This window comes from Rhincodon typus, unplaced genomic scaffold (assembly GCF_021869965.1).
Source record: "Rhincodon typus isolate 14 unplaced genomic scaffold, sRhiTyp1.1 hic_rhity00003345, whole genome shotgun sequence".
NCBI classification, from domain to species: Eukaryota; Metazoa; Chordata; class Chondrichthyes; order Orectolobiformes; family Rhincodontidae; genus Rhincodon; species Rhincodon typus.
In genome coordinates, this window is record NW_025968983.1 from 1 (window position 1) to 18,048 (window position 18,048).

The 18,048-nt window shown below is 43.8% G+C and overlaps 1 protein-coding gene across 1 annotated transcript; it reads left to right on the top strand.

Moving 5' to 3' along the window:
- Window positions 1-298: 298 nt before the first annotated feature.
- Window positions 299-3,678, top strand: LOC125481731 (prokineticin receptor 1-like; the record flags this gene model as incomplete). The annotated part of the gene is made up of 1 exon (XM_048593629.1): window positions 299-3,678. A coding segment is annotated over one exon (752 nt), but the record flags the coding sequence as incomplete, so codon positions are not given.
- Window positions 3,679-18,048: the final 14,370 nt, after the last annotated feature.

Sequence of the window (18,048 nt, forward strand, 5' to 3'; positions counted from 1 at the left end):
CAGACACGGGGAGAATGTGCAAACTCCACACAGAGGGTGGAATCGAACCCAGGTCCCTGGCGCCATGAGGCAGCAGTGCTAACCACTGAGCCACTGTGTTGCCCCCACGAATGATGAAATTCACGAGGGCAGAGCTTGTTAAAAACAGGTTGTAGATTTTGTTGTTATTTATTTTTTAGGATCGATAGACGAGTTTGTGATTTTGTGGAATTAGAGGATTTATTGTATTTTCTTTTCGGTAACAAACAAACTGGATCTTCCTGGCCGGAAGTTTAATGGACTGACCCAAATCTTCCAGTTAGCTCGGCTCTCCCACTTATCTCTTCACCTTTGTTTCTCTCTTGTACCCGTTGCAGGTATCTGGTCATTGTGCATCCGCTGAAACCTCGTATGAAGTTTCAGACGGCCTACTGTGTTCTGATTGCTGTGTGGTTAGTCTCCCTGTTCATCTCCATCCCCTCAGCATACTTTACAACGGAAACGACGTTCGATGCTTTCGTGGGGAGCAACGGGAAAATATTCTGCGGGCAGATCTGGCCAGCAGACAAGGAACTCTTCTACAAATCCTATTTCTTGTTCCTCTTCATCCTGGAATTTGTTGCGCCCGTGTTGACTATGTCCCTCTGCTATGTGCAGATCTGCAGGGAGCTGTGGTTCAAAAGCATGCCAGGCGTGCAAACCAACCAAATCAAGAAGCGGCTTCGAGCACGGAGGAAAACGGTCCTGGTCCTTATGGGTATATTGACCGCCTACATCCTCTGCTGGGCTCCATATTACGGATACACCATCGTCCGAGATTTCTTCCCAAACATGCTCCTGAGAGAAAAGCACTCCATCACGGTGTACTACATTGTAGAGTGCATCGCAATGAGCAACAGCATGATAAACACGCTCTTCTTCGTTACGGTGAAAAACAACACTTGCAAGTATGTGAGGAAGATCCTCCTTCAGCGCTGGAGGGCTGCCTACATGCCTGACAAAAGCACTGCCATGCAAGAGTGCCAGACCTCAGTGCTGCCAGTGTCTGACGAACTACCTCAGCAGCAATAGCCAATGAGCACTGCAGGTTGAGGTAACACCTGCCATGTGGGTAGATATTCTGGCAAGGCAATGTTAAACAAAGCGATTCTACTGATGTACAGATGTGACAACCAGCCTGGTTAGAAGTGTTGATGATGTGGGTGGCGTTGTCTCAACAGTGAAACAAGGCAAAATATTGATTTCCCTTAGACAGTTGCTGTGAAGTTATCTGGTGGCCACATGGGAAGCAAAGATGATAGTTAAGGTACTCAAGGAGTTGCGCTAAGCGTGCAGGGAGCTATGTTGGTTTTTAGGTCCCAATTCTAAAGGAGATGCAGAGTTTACAAAATGTCCTCAAGATTCCTAGCCTCCTCCATCCTACATACTAAAAAGTCAACTCAAACTCAGCAGATATCCCATTGCTAAGGCCCGGTATAACCTGGTTCCCTTTGCTACTCTGCATTGTTAATGGGCTTCACAAATGTTTTTCCCAAGACCAAGAACAACTGTTGACATCAGTGGAGCAAGATTCCTTGCTGACTCAGAACCAATTCACATACTGAACTTCACCAATGCTTTGCCTATTTCGGACTAACCAAATAGAGAGACTTGTGGTAAGCTGTGACAAGAGCCAATCAGAAAAGCTCTCAAATTGGTGGATGGCTCTGTGCGGGACACATGCTGCAATTTTATCTCAGACAGGAGTTTCTGGGTGGAGAGAAGAAATGAAGCAAATCAGCAAAGACTCCTACCTATCTAGTGATCTACATTGGAAAGTTGAGACACTGTCTTATTGCCCTCAGCACCAAAGGGAAGAAAACGGCAAGGTGTGTGCAGGATGGTGGGAACAAGAATATTTTCAAAATGCAAATTCTCTGTTGATGACATGTGTCTTCAGTGATTGCAATAGGCAACGCCCCGGTGCCAGGGCTGACACCAAAAGCTCCCACGATTTAGCTAACACTTGCTCTCAAGGAAACAGTAGATGGTCTGGTACTGGATTGACACCTCATGTTGAAAGGCTTCAGTGCTTACAACTTTTGGGGTGCTGCTCTAGATACGATTACAAGCAAGACCATGCCTCCACAACGGGAATTCGACAGAGACTAGATCTTCCTAAGCAGGTTTACTGGTCTCGGTGGTTTCAGAATCTGTCCAGGTGGACAGGATGCTTCATATGGATCCTGCCAAACTGGGCTGTGGCATTCCATGAGTAACATTTCATTGCAGATTTCCTTCGCTAAAACCGATTTACTGCATTATACATCTCATACCAGATCCGGCTACATGCAATCCCAAAAACTTTGTGTGCCTTGTGTCAACATTTCCTTACATGATTGTCCTGGAGCAGCGATTGGGGGATGGGTCGTGAGGGTGGACTGGACAATCTGCTACAATGAAAGAAAGACTATAATTTATAGAAGAAGAACCCCAGGACTTTCAGAAACATCTCTGAAATATTCACGTTGGAGATATTATGCTCGACTCTGGACATACAGCATGGAAACAGACCCTTCGGTCCAACTCATCCATACCGGCCAAGTTTCTCAAACTAAACTAGTCCCATTTGTAGATTTAGCTCAGTTTGAGCCAGAACTGAAGAGGGAAAAACAGAGAAACTGGAAAACATTGTTTGTAAATGGGAATGAATACTGGTGTCGAAAATTCCTTGTAAATAGCTTGCAAACGCATCACAGACCATTCCCGTTTCTGGTGTCACCCAAATTCAGATAGCATCCACTTGTTAAAAACTGAATCCGAAAAGAGAGACATCAAAGTTCTTACACTCTGGTTCTGCATAAAATCGGCTGATTCTTGTCTAGTGGTGCACTGTATTATGTCAATGGTTCTTCAGTCAACTGTAGACACCCTCTGTAATTGTTTCTTGTCCCTGCAACATCAATAGTGTTGAATAATATTAATGGAAGGAAAAGGTTTTGCTTCATTTTGTGCATGGTCTGTGTTTAACTTTAAGAGACTGAATTTCACAAAGGTCTTTTTCTGTTCCCGTCACCACATTTTTTTAGTCGCCTACACCCAAGAAGAGTCAGAGAGAGAGACAGGCCTTACATCTCAACTGTCCTACACGAGCAATCTCTCAAGCTTCCAATCTAGGGTTCTCCAGAAACAATTTTCTTACTGTGTGCTCATACACATGTACCAATAGTGTTATCCACATTTAAAGCTAGTGGCATCAATGAAATGTGTGACAATGCTGTGGCTTTAAGCGTTGTGTTTTGTCCTAGTTTATTTTTGAAGACAGGTTTTAAGGCAGAGGCACCGAGCTGGCTAGTGAAGTCTCATAAACAGCTCGGGAGGCCTTGGTTTTTGAAAAAAAAGTTGGAACAATAGAGGCAGCCTGGCTGGGTGTGGCCAGCTCTCACAGACCAGGATTTCTAGTCTTTAGCTTTTAGGTTCGGCAGTTGTTATTGGAGTCTTGAAGAAATTGAGGCTATTTTGTGCTCCCTCTCTCGATTACAGCCAAAAGCTTGGGTTCTCTTTCCAGACTGCTGGATTGCATGCCAGACAAAATCTGTTTTCTGAATTTGCCTTTTACTAAAGGGTGTACTTATGGGATGTTACTATATTGGAACAGTTAATTAGCAATAGTTACTATAGCTATTATTCTGTTACGTTTTCCATTAGAGTTGTTATTATAAGTTCTTCATTCTTTTGTTATATTTTAACATAGTATTTGAATAAACTGTGTTTTGCTTAACGTCGAGTAGTTTGACCAGTTGAATTGCACCTGGAACTAGCACCTCACATTTAGCTTTTAAAACGAAAAAGTTAAGGTCTAGGCTGCCTTCTTAAAACATTTTGAGGAGGCTTAGTCTGGCCCATTCCAGAAACCAGGGTGAAAACTGACATGAATAAATGCCAAAAACCTTAACTGCAATCTGAAGCTTCTATTGTCTTAATTTGGCGATAAAAGAAGTCTTGAAGGAGCATAAGCTCAGTAGAGCGAACATCTGAGAATGATTTAAAGAGAACATGTACAAATAGACCAAATCCCACTGAAATAAAAACCCATTAAAATATAAATGTCAGAGTAAGAAAACAACATGTAATCTCCTCTGGTTCCGCCTGATATAAGAGCCACACACTGCTGTTCCACATACACAGACACACTTTGGACAGTGTCCAGTGCCTGTCTTGGCTGCAGTTCCATCAGTTATGAAGTGACAGCCCCTTTTCCCTTTGAAGTCTTTCAAGCAACAAACGGCCACTCGCAACATCTTTTGAGCATCTCCTACGGTTTATTTTTGAAGACGCAAAGGTTTTAACGCAAAGGTACTGAGTTGGCTAGTGAATGCCCATAAAGATCAGGAGGCCTTGGGTTTTTTTTTATAAGGTCGGAACAATAGAAGCAACTTGTCATCTGTGTGTGGTAGTCACACTCCTGAGACCAACTGCACTTGGCTTCACAAGCTTCAAGCTAATCCTTTTCAATACCGCCTTGTCAATATCGCCACCAATTTAATTCAATCCCATTTACTTTGTAAACCAGCAACTGGCTAAAAGAAATAGAAGAAAATGACACTGTATGGAGTAAAGGAAAGAATGGAAAATATAAAGGAGCAATTAAAGGGAATCGTTAAAAGGACAGATATAAATGCTCGGGTTCATTGAGACACAGAGCTGTACAGCACAGAAACAGACCCTTCAGTCCAACTCGTTCATGCTGACCAGTTATCCTAAATTAATCCAGTCCCATTTGACCCTTATCCCTCTAAACCTTTCCTATGCATGTACCTATCCAAAAGTCTTTTAAATGCTGTAATTGTACCAGCCTCCACCACTTCCTCTGGCAGCTCATTTCATACACGCACCACACTCTGTGTGAAAAAATTGCCCTTAGGTCCCTTCAAAACCTTTCCCATCTCATCTTAAACCTATGCCCTCTAAGCTTGGAATCCCCGACCCTAGGAAAAAGACCTTGCTATTCATCCTATCCACGCCCCTCATGATGTTATAAACCTCTTATAAGGTCACCCCTCAGCCTCCAACACTCCAGGGGAAACAGATCTAGCCTATTCAGCCTCTCCCTATAGCTCAAACCCTCCAATCCTGGCAACATCCTTGTAAATCTTTTCGGAACCCTTTCAAGTTTAACAACACGTTTCCTCCAGCAGGGAGGCTAGAACTGAATGCAATATTCTAATAGTGGCCTCACCAATGTCCTGTTCAGCTGCAACATGACCTCCCAACTCCTAGACTCATTGCACTGGCTAATAAAAGCACGTATACCAAATGTCTTCTCCACCACCCTGTCTACCTCCGACTTCACTTCCAAGGAACAATGAACCTGCATCCCAAGGTGTCTTTGCTCAGCAGCACTCCCCAGGACCTTACCATTAAGTGTGTAAGTCCTGCCCTGGTTTACCTTACCAAAACTAACACCTCACGTTTATCCAAACTGAACTCGCCATCTGTCACTCCTCGGCCCATCTGCTCAAGATTCCTTCGTACTGAGACAACCTTCTTCACTGTCCGCTAACCAGCAATGTTGGTGTCATCTACAAATTTATTAATTCAACGTTTATTTTGTAAACATCAACCAGCGACTGACTAAATGGGACAGGAGAAAATGACACTGCTCAAAGCAAATAAAGGAATGGAAAATATAAAGGAGCAATTAAAGGGAAGTGTCAAAATGAAAAGGACAGAAATAAACGGCTGTAAGTATGGTTTTGCCTGTTTATAACTAATTGCCTAACCTTCCTGACACCCAATCACCATACTCCTGCACTCAATTCTTTCTAATGGCATACCAAGTAGTCTCTCAACCCTAATTACATTGCATTAAAGTCAGTTATTCTACCACATATGAATTAAGGTTAGGCTCCTCTGCAATTCATTTGAGATCGTGGCTGATCTGATTAAGCCATATTCCTGCCTATCCCCTGTAACCTTTCACTGCCTTGATTATCAAGAATCTACCTACTGCTGCCTTACAAATATTCAACACCCCCGCTTGAGGAACACTGTTCCAAACAATCATGACTCTAGGGGAAAATTATTCTCCTTTCCTCTGTCTTAAACGTTCTTTAATTTTATTTCTGAAACCCTTTCTACTTTGCCAATTATGCAACTCACTGGAGCACTGGTCCCCGGTTCAGTTCTAAACTATTCCAATGATACAGACCCCACCTTTCCCCAGTGTTAGCGTCAGTGCCCACAAATTGGAATTCACTTCCACTTAACCAGTCTTGACCCAGATGTTAATTTCACGAATCATACTCGCCCTAAACCAGTTTGCGTGTGGCTCATGTAATAACCTGAAAAATACCATCTTTAGGTTTTACTTTTCAATTTGGTGCCTAGCTCCTCATTCTGACTATACAGAACTTCTTACTGTGCCACAGGCACCTGCATGAACCACAACAACTAGATCCACTCTTCCCACTTTTAAGTCCTTCTCCTGCCATGAGAAAATGCCCGAGTCCCAGCATTAGGTAGGTAGCACAGCCTTCTGTACTCTTATTTTTTTGCTGCAGAGTACAATGACAATGTCCCTCACTGTACTGTGTAGTCTCCACTCCAACCAGTGCCATCTACTCCAGAAGCATGTCATAACACATGAAGACGATGATTAAAAAAGAAATCCACTTTTTGACATTACATCAAGACTGTTGAGTCAAGTTTCCATGCCCTATTTTTGTAGGAGGCTCTGGAAGTGCAGTGGTAGTGTCCCTATTTCTGAACCAAAATGCCTGTCTCTTCAAGTCCCACCTGTTTCAGAGATAACAAGGTGTAGAGCTGGATGAACACAATAGGCCAGGCAGCATCAGAGGAGCAGGAAAGCTGACGTTTTGGGTCTGGACCCTTCTTCAGAAATGGGGGAGGGGAAGGGGACTATGAAATAAATATAGAGGGGGGGGTGATGATGGAAGGTGGATAGAGGAGCAGATAGGTGGAGAGAAGACGGACAGGTCAAGAAGGTGGGGATGAGGCTATTAGGTAGGAAATGGGAGTGGGGGTTGGTCAGTGAGGTGGGAGGAGCGGATAGGTGGGAGAAAAGACGGACAGATCAAGGAGGCGGAGACGAGATGGGCTGGTCTTGGGATGAGGTCGGGGGAGGGGAGACTTTGAAGCTTGTGAAGTCCACATTGAGACCATTGGGCTGCACCTCCCAGTCGCAAACCACTTCAACTCCCCCTCCTACTCCTTGGACAACATGTCCATCCTGGGCCTCCTCCAGTGCCACAGTGATGCCACCCGAAGGCTGGAGGAACAGCAACTCATATTCTGCCTGGGAACCCTGCAGCCCAATGGCCTCAATGTGGACTTCACAAGCTTCACAATCTCCCCACCCCCGACCTCATCCCAAAACCAGCCCATCTCGTCCCTGCCTCCTTGATCTGTCTGTCTTTTCTCCCACCTATCTGCTCCTCCCACCTCACTGACTGATCCCCACCCCCTCTTCCTACCTGCTAGGCTCATCCCGGCCTCGTTGACCTGTCCGTCTTCCCTCCCACCTACCCGCTCCTCCCTCCCTACTGACCAACCCCCATCCCAACTCCCTACCTACACTCACCTGTACTGGCTTCATCCCCACCTCCTTGACCTGTCCGTCTTCTCTCCACCTACCTGCTCCTCTATCCACTTCCATCATCGCCTCCCCCTCTCTATTTATTTCAGAGTCCCCTTCCCCTCCCCCATTTCTGAAGACGGGTCCAGACCCGAAACATCAACTTTCCTGCTCCTCTGATACTGCCTGGCCTGCTGTGTTCATCCAGCTCTACACCTTGTTATCTCAGACTCCAGCATCGGCAGTTCCTACTATCTCTGTTCCAGAGGTATGTCATTACATGTAGGTAGATGTAAAAATACCTGTACCAAAACGATCGTTTTTACTATCCCCACTTGAAAAGCTTCTTGTGTCATTTTCAGTTAGTTCATGCATCCTGCAGCTTTCATTCCCATCAACCAGTAAAAGAACCTCAAATCTGCTGGACAATTGCTGCTTTAATATTCTTCAGTTGAAAGAATTCCATCTGGCTTTCCGTAACCACATTATTTTTAAGTTTTTACCTCGAATGTGCACAATGACAATTCGTCCCAAAAATCAATCGTTTTGTAAAAACATACTGAACCTGACTGTGACTGAAAGATTTGGGGATTTGGGCATACATGGCTTTGGACCAAGTTCTGGAAAATGGCCTTAAAATAGTTAGGTGGTAGTTGTTGATCAGGGCAGAACAAATGTGCCACTTCTTGTGCTGTAGACCTTTCTCAAGATATGGGTTCCACAGGCTAAGCCAACATTTATTGCCCATCCCTAATTTCTCCTTGGGGGGTGGGAGAAAGGGTGTGGGGAAGTGGTAGATACACCCATAGCACGACTGGATGCTTGAAACACTTATTTTCTTCAGTGCTCTCAGCAACACTGATTGCATGGTGAGAACTGGGAGCAAGAAAGAATGTGGAAGGGAAAGGAGAGACAGCTTGAACAAATTGACTTCGTTCAGTAATGCACTGAATGGTAATCTCAAGGATCAAAGCAGAATGGAAGAAGTATTTTGAGCAAGTTAATGAGAAAAGAAAATGATGATCCATTTGGCATGATCTCTAACAGCTGACAGTTCTCTGAATAATGTCAAGTGAAGTAGTGGAATATTTTACAGTATAAAGTCTTTGATCCTTATTGTAGATGAAAAGATATTTTAATTACAATGCAAGTTGAAGCTGATTCTGAACATGGAGGCACTGTAGGATATTAGCAGGGGAGTGAGGAATACTTCCATTTCCCCAATTTCCTCCTCGTTGCTTCCAAAACCGTGGATCATTACCTGGTAAATTAACAGGCACAGACACTAGTGCAGTTGTCCACACAAAGAGCAGATCCTCATGGCACTCCACTTGTTTGATGACTTAATGCTATTCTCCTGGCTCCTTCCCATATTCTTGCACATTATTTATATTCAAATAATTATCTAATGAGCCCTTGAATGCCTCAATCGAACCTTGCCTCCAACATACTTTCAAAGAATTCATTCCAGACCTGAACAACTCATGTGAAAATGTTTTTTTCTCTGATCACATGTGCTACTTTGGCAAATCACTTTAAATCCATTCCCTCTTGTTCTTGATCTTTTTACAAGAGGGGACAGTTTCTCTCGGCCTACACTATCCAGACATTATCTTGAGAACTTCTATCAGATCTCCTCTTTGTCTTCTCTCCAAGGAGACAAATCCCAAGCTCTCTAACGTACCTTCACAACTGAAGTTTCTGATCTCTGGAACCACTTTTGTACATCTCTTCTGCACTTTCTCCATTGTGTTCACATCCTTGCTGTAGGTTGATGTCTAGAACTGCACCCAATACTCCAGCTAAGGTCTTTTATAAATACAGCAGAATCCCTTTTTTCCTGCTACTCTGTCCCTGTTCTATCAATATGCATCACCTCACACTTTTCTGCATTGAACTCTACCTGCCATCTACCTGCCCACCATGTCCACGTGCTTTTAAAATTCTACACTGCTCTCCTTACCATTTACAATACTTCCATATTTTATCAGCCACCAACTTTCAAACTGCACACTAAGTTCTACAACATTTGCAGCTTTCAGGAAAAGCAAGGGTCCCAATACGGACCCTCAGAATCAACACTGCAAACCTTCGCTCCATCCCAAAAAATATCTACTTACCACCACAATCTGGCTGAACAATAGCAATAAGTTTTTTTTACTTTGCTACCTCCCTTTTATCCCATGAGCTGTAAGTTTTCACAAAATAGTTTTGTGGGATTGGACTGAATACCCTTCAAATGCTCATGCACATCACATGTGACTATTAATTCCATCCCAAATAATTGTTTTTAGAAGCTTCTCCATCACTGAAGTTAAACTGACAGGTTTACAATTATTCTTACAGTCTTTTATGGACAAAGGTGCAATGCCCACAGTTCTCCAGTCCTTTTGCACCATCTGTGTCTCAGAAAGATAAGATTATGACCGGTGCCCCTGCAATTGTTACTCACACTTCCTTTAACATCCTTGGATGCATCGCAGTTTATCTGCCTCTTTACTGAATTTGAACCGTTCCAGTGACACAACTTCTTCCTCTCTCACGATGACCTGAGTAACATTTACCTCCTTGGTAAAGACAGATGCAAAGTATTCATGTAATAGCTCAGCCATGCCTCTTTCTGCAATGTGCAAATCTCCTTTTTGGTCCCTTAATTGGCCCTACTCCTCCTTTTACTCATGATTTACCTGTAGAAGACTTTGGGATTAGCCCTTTATGCTGGCTGCAATTATTTTCTCACAAACCTTCTTCAATTCTCTAACATACTTTTTCAACTCCCTCTGAACTTCTGCATTCCTCATGTCGCTCAAATGTATTTCTACCCAACACTTCCATACAAGAGAACTCTGAACTGCACATACTGCCAAAGAAAAAAGCAGAAACAATCTCTGTATAATTCAGCCGACCTAATGTGCTTTATCCCTTTCTGGGTATCACAAGGCACTTGCAATACTTATTATTAAATAACCTTGAAGTCTCCCAGGTTTCAGGACTTGGGGAGTGAGCAGGTGCATGGGGAAGAGTCAGACTAATTTGATAGGCCTTTTCAAGACAAGAGCTGGCAGGAGAACGATGGGCCAAATTATCTTTCTTCTGTGCTCCATTAAAGAATCTAATTTCACCAACGGGTGCTGTTCCTCTCTGCAAAGATCTTCTTGATGCTGATCCTATGTTTGTCGGTCCTCAGCTATGGAACCAGACAACAAACGCCATTGCTCTATTCAGATGTGGCGTAGACTGCAGCTGAGACCAAGTTTGTCCTTGCTTCACATCCACGCATTCAGGGCTCCATGAATAAGTCAGCAGCACAGATTAGGTGCCACAACCCAAACCGAGGATCAATGGAGATTGATTCAATTCACCAATTCACTGGCTGGGCAATGACAACGTACAAGCCACCTTTTTATTTGCTGAGATGCTAAGTGGATTAGGCTTTCAACACCCAGCACACAGTGAATGATGCATTAGGCAGGATCAGATATATCAAGGTGATTTAATAGACTATAAGAAGCGCAGAACATAAAGGCTCCAGCAGTAAATGATCAGCTTTTCACTAAGAAGCAGACATACAGTGAATCTCAAAAATCCAATAAAACTCCATCAGCAAATTAGATTGAGACACAAAGGCTGGGAAAGGCTTCAAATTGAATCAAAGACATGGCTTGCTTTCACTACAACTTTTTTCCCCGCTACTGTCTTGATATAATTTTTCCCCAAAAGTTTCTTCAACTGCCCTAACTCCCTCACCCCTCAATGTATTTTTATGTAGAAGCCCTGAGACAATTTGGTGGATGTGTGACTGTTTTGGGGACAGGCAGCAGGGGGCCTGAATTTTGTTTTAAATATATGTATTTGCTCATGCAATGTGGGGTGGGTGGTCAGCTCCAGCATTTATTCCCCAGCCCTAATGCCCCCAGAAGTGGTGGGAAGCTGCTTTCTTGAACCGCTGCATTACTTGGGGAGATTTTCAGTTTGAAGCCCCAGAGAGTGCATAGTTAGTACGCTAGCCCTTTCTATGTGCTTCAGCTCAGGGGTGTGGGGCAGATTGTACCTTCACTATTCTGCAGCCCTGGTTGGACTCAGCTAAGTTGGCACACAGAACAACAAAATCTGCTTGGATGGTATGGTGTAGCATCACACTGTTTTTTCATAAGAACATAAGAAGTAGGAGCAGGAGCGGGCCATCAAGCCCCTCCAGCCTGCTCCCCCACTCAGTACAATCATGGCTGATCTTCTCATGGACACAGCTCCACTTACCCGCCTGCTCACCATAACCCTTAATTCCTTTACTGTTCAAAAATCTATCTTTGCTTTAAAAACATTCAACGAGACGGCCTTAACTGGGCAGGGAATTCCACAGATTCACAACCCTTTGGGTGAAGAAGTTCCTCCTCAACTCAGTCCTAAATCTGCTCCCCCCTTATTTTCAGGCGATGCCGCCTAGTTCTAGTCTCACCTACCAGTGGAAATAACCTTTCTGCTTCTATCTTGTCTATTTTTGTCTATCGAAACTCATATTTTGTGGGATCTTGCTGATTCTGAGCTAGGACAGCAGCAGGACCTCTGCGACTCAAGTTAGGGCGTGAAGGATTCAGAAGATACTCTGTCCTGGTGACTGCACCCCATAACCAAGTAGAGACTTCTGCTCAAAAGTACATGTGAGATGCAAATTCAAGATGTGAACAGACCTGCAGGCAATGATTTCCACAGTTGGAACAGGGTAATAACAGCCCTAAGTCCCGTTAACAGCCAATAGTGCAAATGCTCCAGCAGGCTAACAACTGCATAAACAATAAACCTAGCCATGAAACCAGTGGCTAAGCAACACCAAGTAGCTTAATGCCTGTGAAACACTGAGACAGGTGATCGTGAAATGCACTGTATATAAAAGATAAATTTTGTTGTCTCTGCCAGCACACCGCTCAAACAAAGAAGATGAAAGTGAGGAGATAGGATCTTCTGTCATTTGTATGCAAGGCTGTACAGTGGGAGCGGGACCAGTCTCTTTCTGAGCAGGTTTGAAGCACGATCATATGAAAGTGAATCCTCATAAACAGAGTAATTGGAGAGTTGTTGGGGTTGCTTACAACACTCTTTTACCTGGATCAATGACCAATCCAGGATCCAACTGCATACTACAACCTCAGTACTGATCTATTTCCATCAGGAGGCAGCAACATCCAGTAACAAAGGAGCAGAGTGGCAGACTGATTTAAGTAACAAAAGCAGAAAGTTTTAAAAGAAATGGAAGTGCTGCCAACATTCAGTAGGTCATAGAATCATAGAATACTTACAGTACAGAAACAAGCTGCTCAGCCCATCGCGTCTGCACTGATCTCTGGAAGAGCATCCTACCCAGGCACAGCCCTCCACTCTATCCCCGTAACCCTTAAGTTACCATGACAAACCCACATAGTCTGCACATCCCTGGGCACTACGGGGCAATTTAGCACGGCCAATCCATCCTAACTTGCACATCCCTGCGCACTATGGGGCAATTTAGCACGGCCAATCCACCCTAACCTGCACATCCCTGGACACTATGGGTGAATTGGCTGTGCTAAATTGTCCCATAGTGTCCAGGGATGTGCAGGTTAGGGTGGATTGGCTGTGCTAAATTGTCCCTAAACTGCACATCTTTGGGCTGTGGGAGGAAACTGGAGCACCGGGAGGAAACCCACGCAGACACAGGGAGAATGTGCAAACTCCACACAGACAGTCACCTGAGGCTGAAATCAACCCCGGGTCCCTGGCGCCGTGAGGCAGCAGTGCTAATCACTGAGCCACCCTCGTTGGGTGTGGAAGCATCTCAGATTACAACATTACAGCTTACAAAGATCAATAGAGCCAGGAAGCATGTAGGCAAATAAAGTCTTGATTGGGAGAATTAAAAATTCAGGAGTTTCAGGAGCAATACTAGTGAAAAAAACGGAGACAATGACGAGGTGACTTAGTGAAATAAAACATGGAACAGAGATCCAGGAAACGAGTAATCAGCAGATTGCAGAAATCATTTATCGGCTCTTAAAAGTTACCTCCACCACCCTTTCCCAACAAGTGCTCCTCAATCTATCAAACTGATTCAGTTGGTTCCAATCTTACTAAAAACTTAAATTTAGGTGATAGGGCTCTTGTGGTGCAGTAGTATCATCCCTATTCCTGGACCAGGAGGCCTGGGTTCAAGTCCCAACTGCTCTAGAGGTGTGCAATAACAACTGTGATTAGAAAATAGAGTACAGTTAGGTAGTAGAGTGTTTGTGGTGAAGAGGTAGCATCCCTACCTTTGGGCTAGGAGACTCAGTAAAGTCCCACATCAAAATCACCAACATTTTTTTTTGTTTTTTTAAAACTACTAACCATCACCAGTAATCACCTGTGCAGCCAATTAAATATTTGCAAGCAAAGCCCATTATGGGCAACGTAAGACATCAAAAGTGAGGGTGAAGTAGAGAGGGGACTAAATCAACGTAGAGTTGGAGGGGGAAATAAAGCACTGTGTTGCCCCACATTGCTCAGAAACCTCTAGAGGCATCAAGAGTATTGACGGACACTGCATGCTCCCCAGAAATTTGTTATTTTTTTCAAAAACCCAGAAGTGCAATTACACACGACTGAGCAAAATTGGCTTGGTAACTAGAGGGCCTAATTTTAAGGTGAGAGGAGAAAGGTTTAAATGGGACCTGAGGGGCAACTTTTGCACACAGAGGGTGGTTTGTGTGTGGAATGAACTGTTGGAGGAAATGGTAGATGCATTAAAAAGACATTCGGACAGATACATAAATAGCAAAAGGTTTAGAGGGATGTGGGCCAAATGCAGGCAAATGGGACTAGCTTAGTTTGGGAAATTTGGTTGGCCTGCATAAATTGAACCGAAGGGTCTGTTTCTGAGCTGTGTAACTTTCCCACCACCAAAAATCACCAGGGAGTTTTTTTGTGGCTTGTTTCCCTATTTTTAAACACCAACCACCACTAATAAAAAAACCCATGTAGCCAGTTAAATATTTACAAGAATTTGGGGCCCCCATTAAGGGGGATGCGAACCATCAAAAGTGAGGGGGAGGTAGGGAGAAGTAGGAAGAGGGGGAAGGGAATAAATCAAAAAGGAATTGGATGGGGAGGTAATGGCCTAGTGGTATTATCACTGGACTGTAAACCCAGAGACCCAGATAATGTTCTGGGGACCTGGGTTTGAATCATGCCACGGCAGATGGTGGAATTTGAATTCAATAAATAGCTGGAATTAAGGGTGTAATGATGACCATAAATCCATTCCGATTGTCAGGGGGGAAAACCCACCTGGTTCACTAATGTCCTTTAGGGAAGGAAACTGCCATCCTTACCTGGTCTGGCCTACATGTGACTCCACCCACAGCAATGTGGTTGATTCTTAACTGCCCTCTGGGCAATTGGGAAGGACGATAAATGCTGACCCTAGCCAGTGACGCCGTCATCCCGTGAATAAATAAAGAAAAAAAACTAAAACACTATACCCCCAGGGTGACTACCTCAGTCTAAAGGCATCGACCATTGATGGTCACAGTGTGTTCCCTGGAAACTCGTTTATTTTTCTTTGCTACACAGAAGTGTTGTCACACACAACTGAGTGCATTCCCACCACAATCACTCTGACTTTGTATTTGCTTCAAAAAAAAACTAGTAATCACCACCAGTAAAATACCAGTGTATCTAATGGAGTATTTTACAAGCAAATACCATTATGGGCTACGCAAACCATCAAAAGTGAAGGGGAGGTAGGGACAGAAGGAAGGGACTAAATCAACATGAAATTGGAGGAAGAAATAGAGCACTGCATCCCCCGCAGTGCCCACTTCTCACTAAATATTGATGGACACCACATGCTCCCTGGAAATACCTCATTTGTAATGGCTGCCCGCTGTCATTTCAGAAGGTAATAGATCACAAAAGCAGCAGCAGGTCACTCTGCCCTTAAGCCTGTGTTTGTCCACTTAATTAGATAGAATCATCGAATCCCTACAGTGTGGAAACAGGCCCTTCAGCCCAACAAGTCCACACCGACTCTCAGAGCATCCCACCCAGACCCATCCCCCTTTAACCCACCTAATCTACACATCCCTCAACACTATGGGCAATTTAGCATGGCCAATCCACCTAGCCTGCACATTTTTGGACTGTGGGAGGAAACCAGAGCACCTGGAGAAATCCCACACAGACACAGGCAGAATGTGCAAACTCCACACAGACAGTTGCCCAAGGGTGGAATCAAACCTGGGTCCCTGGTGCTGTGAGGCAGCAGTGCTAACCACTGTGCCATTGTGCCGCCCCAGAGATCTTAATGCTCTCTGTTCAAATAGTCACACAGATGTATATAACATAAAAATACTGCTGCCACAGTTTCATACCTTCTACTAAGTGTATAAGTTGCTGTGCCCTTCAAGATTTGGCATTCTTGAGATGCTGTCCTGATGAGTACAAGACGAGAATCTTCGACAGAGTGCCTTCTTTTTTTCCAAAAATCATTCTGTCTGTTTTATATATGTACTACACAGTTGGCTGGATTTTTAAAAAATTCGTTTTTGGGATGAGGGCATGGCTGGCTAGGCCCGCATTTTATTGTCCATCCCTAATTGCCCAGAGGGCAGTTATGAGTCAACCACACTGCTGTGGGTCTAGAGTCACATGTAGGCCAGACCAGGTAAGGATGGCAGTTTCCTTCCCAAAAGGACATCAGTCAACCAGGTGGGTTTTTCTGACAATTAACAACGGCTTCATGGTCATCATTAGACTCTTAATTCCAGATTTATTTTTATTGAATTCAAATTCCACCATCTACCATGGCAAGATTCAAACCCAGGTCCCCAACATGTTTACTGGGTCTCTGGATTAACAGTTCAGTGATAATACCAATAGGCCACTGCCTCCCATATCTATTCCAAATAAGTTTAATCCAGGTTGAGATGGTGAGGCTTGGCAATGAGATGTTTTTGACTTGGGACACAGATGATTAGTATCTTGTATAACTGCATGACAGCTAAATACCCTGTAATTAGCCCTCTCTGCTGCTCCAACAACATATTCTTGACTTCAGCTTCATGTACCACAACATTTTCCATGTAAAAACTCTTAAAATCTTCATTTAATACAATCATCTTCAGAATCTTTTAAAATAAATAACAGCTATCCCACACTTTCTTGCTGACACAACCCAGGCACTGGTGGTTGACTGCTCAACCATCACAGCCAAGTTTCAATCCTGCTCTTTGCTGAAGTATTGGATCTCAAAGCCAACGCTTGGAGATATGTAGGAATGATAAATCTGGGATGTTATTGATCTGTGCAGTGCAGCTACAGACTGGATAAAATTTAGGCACCTAGCGGTTTTCTTTCCTCCCCACTGATTCTGGAGCAGTGAGTCCACCACTATGGGTTCTATTCAGCTTCGCAGACCTTGTCCAAACTCAGCTTCCTTCATGCATCAAACTGGACAGCAACGTCAGCGGATTGTTCAATTGTGACACAGCATTAAAGAGTCAGGCCTAACCCTGCTCTCCTCAGCACCAACATTCCCAAGGTAAATGTAGTATTCAAGAGGTGATCAACATGCATTTAAAAAGAGGCAGAGATCAGACAACTCCTAGCCTGTGACAGTATCTCAAATTCTAGGAGTACCTAGCCCATTATGATAGTTCAGAGTGCAATATAAGTCCAAGATGGCTACACAGTACCATACAGAACACAACTTTCAGCAACCAACACAACTAGATATAGAAGCTTTTAAGATATCAGACTGTCTCTCCAAGCATCAATGCCTACAAAGTGAATGCCTACAAAGTGTCGGTCCCAATCCCAATCACTCAACTGTTAAGAGGGAGGCTGTACCAAGAGGTTCACCGGTATTGATCTCTTGTCTACACCAGGATATCTTATTTCTGTTCAAGTAGGACCAAGATATCTCTAGAAATATAAAAACAGTCTCACTGCCAAGAAACCCTTTCATATTCCAGTGAGTCCTGTTGTAAAGTGACTTGTGGATACCAGGTTTGGACAGGATTGCTCTCAGCAGTTGTTACCCTTCATTCCAAGAGTGAACAGCTTCACAAAATTGTTATAGTGCAACAGGAGCTATTCAGCCAATTGTGGCTGCACTGGCTCAATCTCCTTACTTTCCCCCAAATCCCTGCACACATCCAATGTCCTCCTGAATGCCTCATTTGAACCTGCCTCTACCACACTTCCGGGCAGGAGATTTTCCTTTTTTTAAAACAACAATATAAGGTGGTTACACAGTTGCCATCTGGCTTGCTTCTAGAATATTCGTTCTAGAATATTTAAAAAAAAAACTAATTCAAATATCACCCTCTATCAAAAAAGGTATTTGTCGCAAGTACCTAGAACATTAGCTTGGGTTTCTGGATTACTAGACCAGAGACAGTGTGACTACGTCACCATCTCCCCAAACTGGTGAAGCTACAACATAACACTGCCTGCATGCCAAGCAAATGCCAATGCAACAG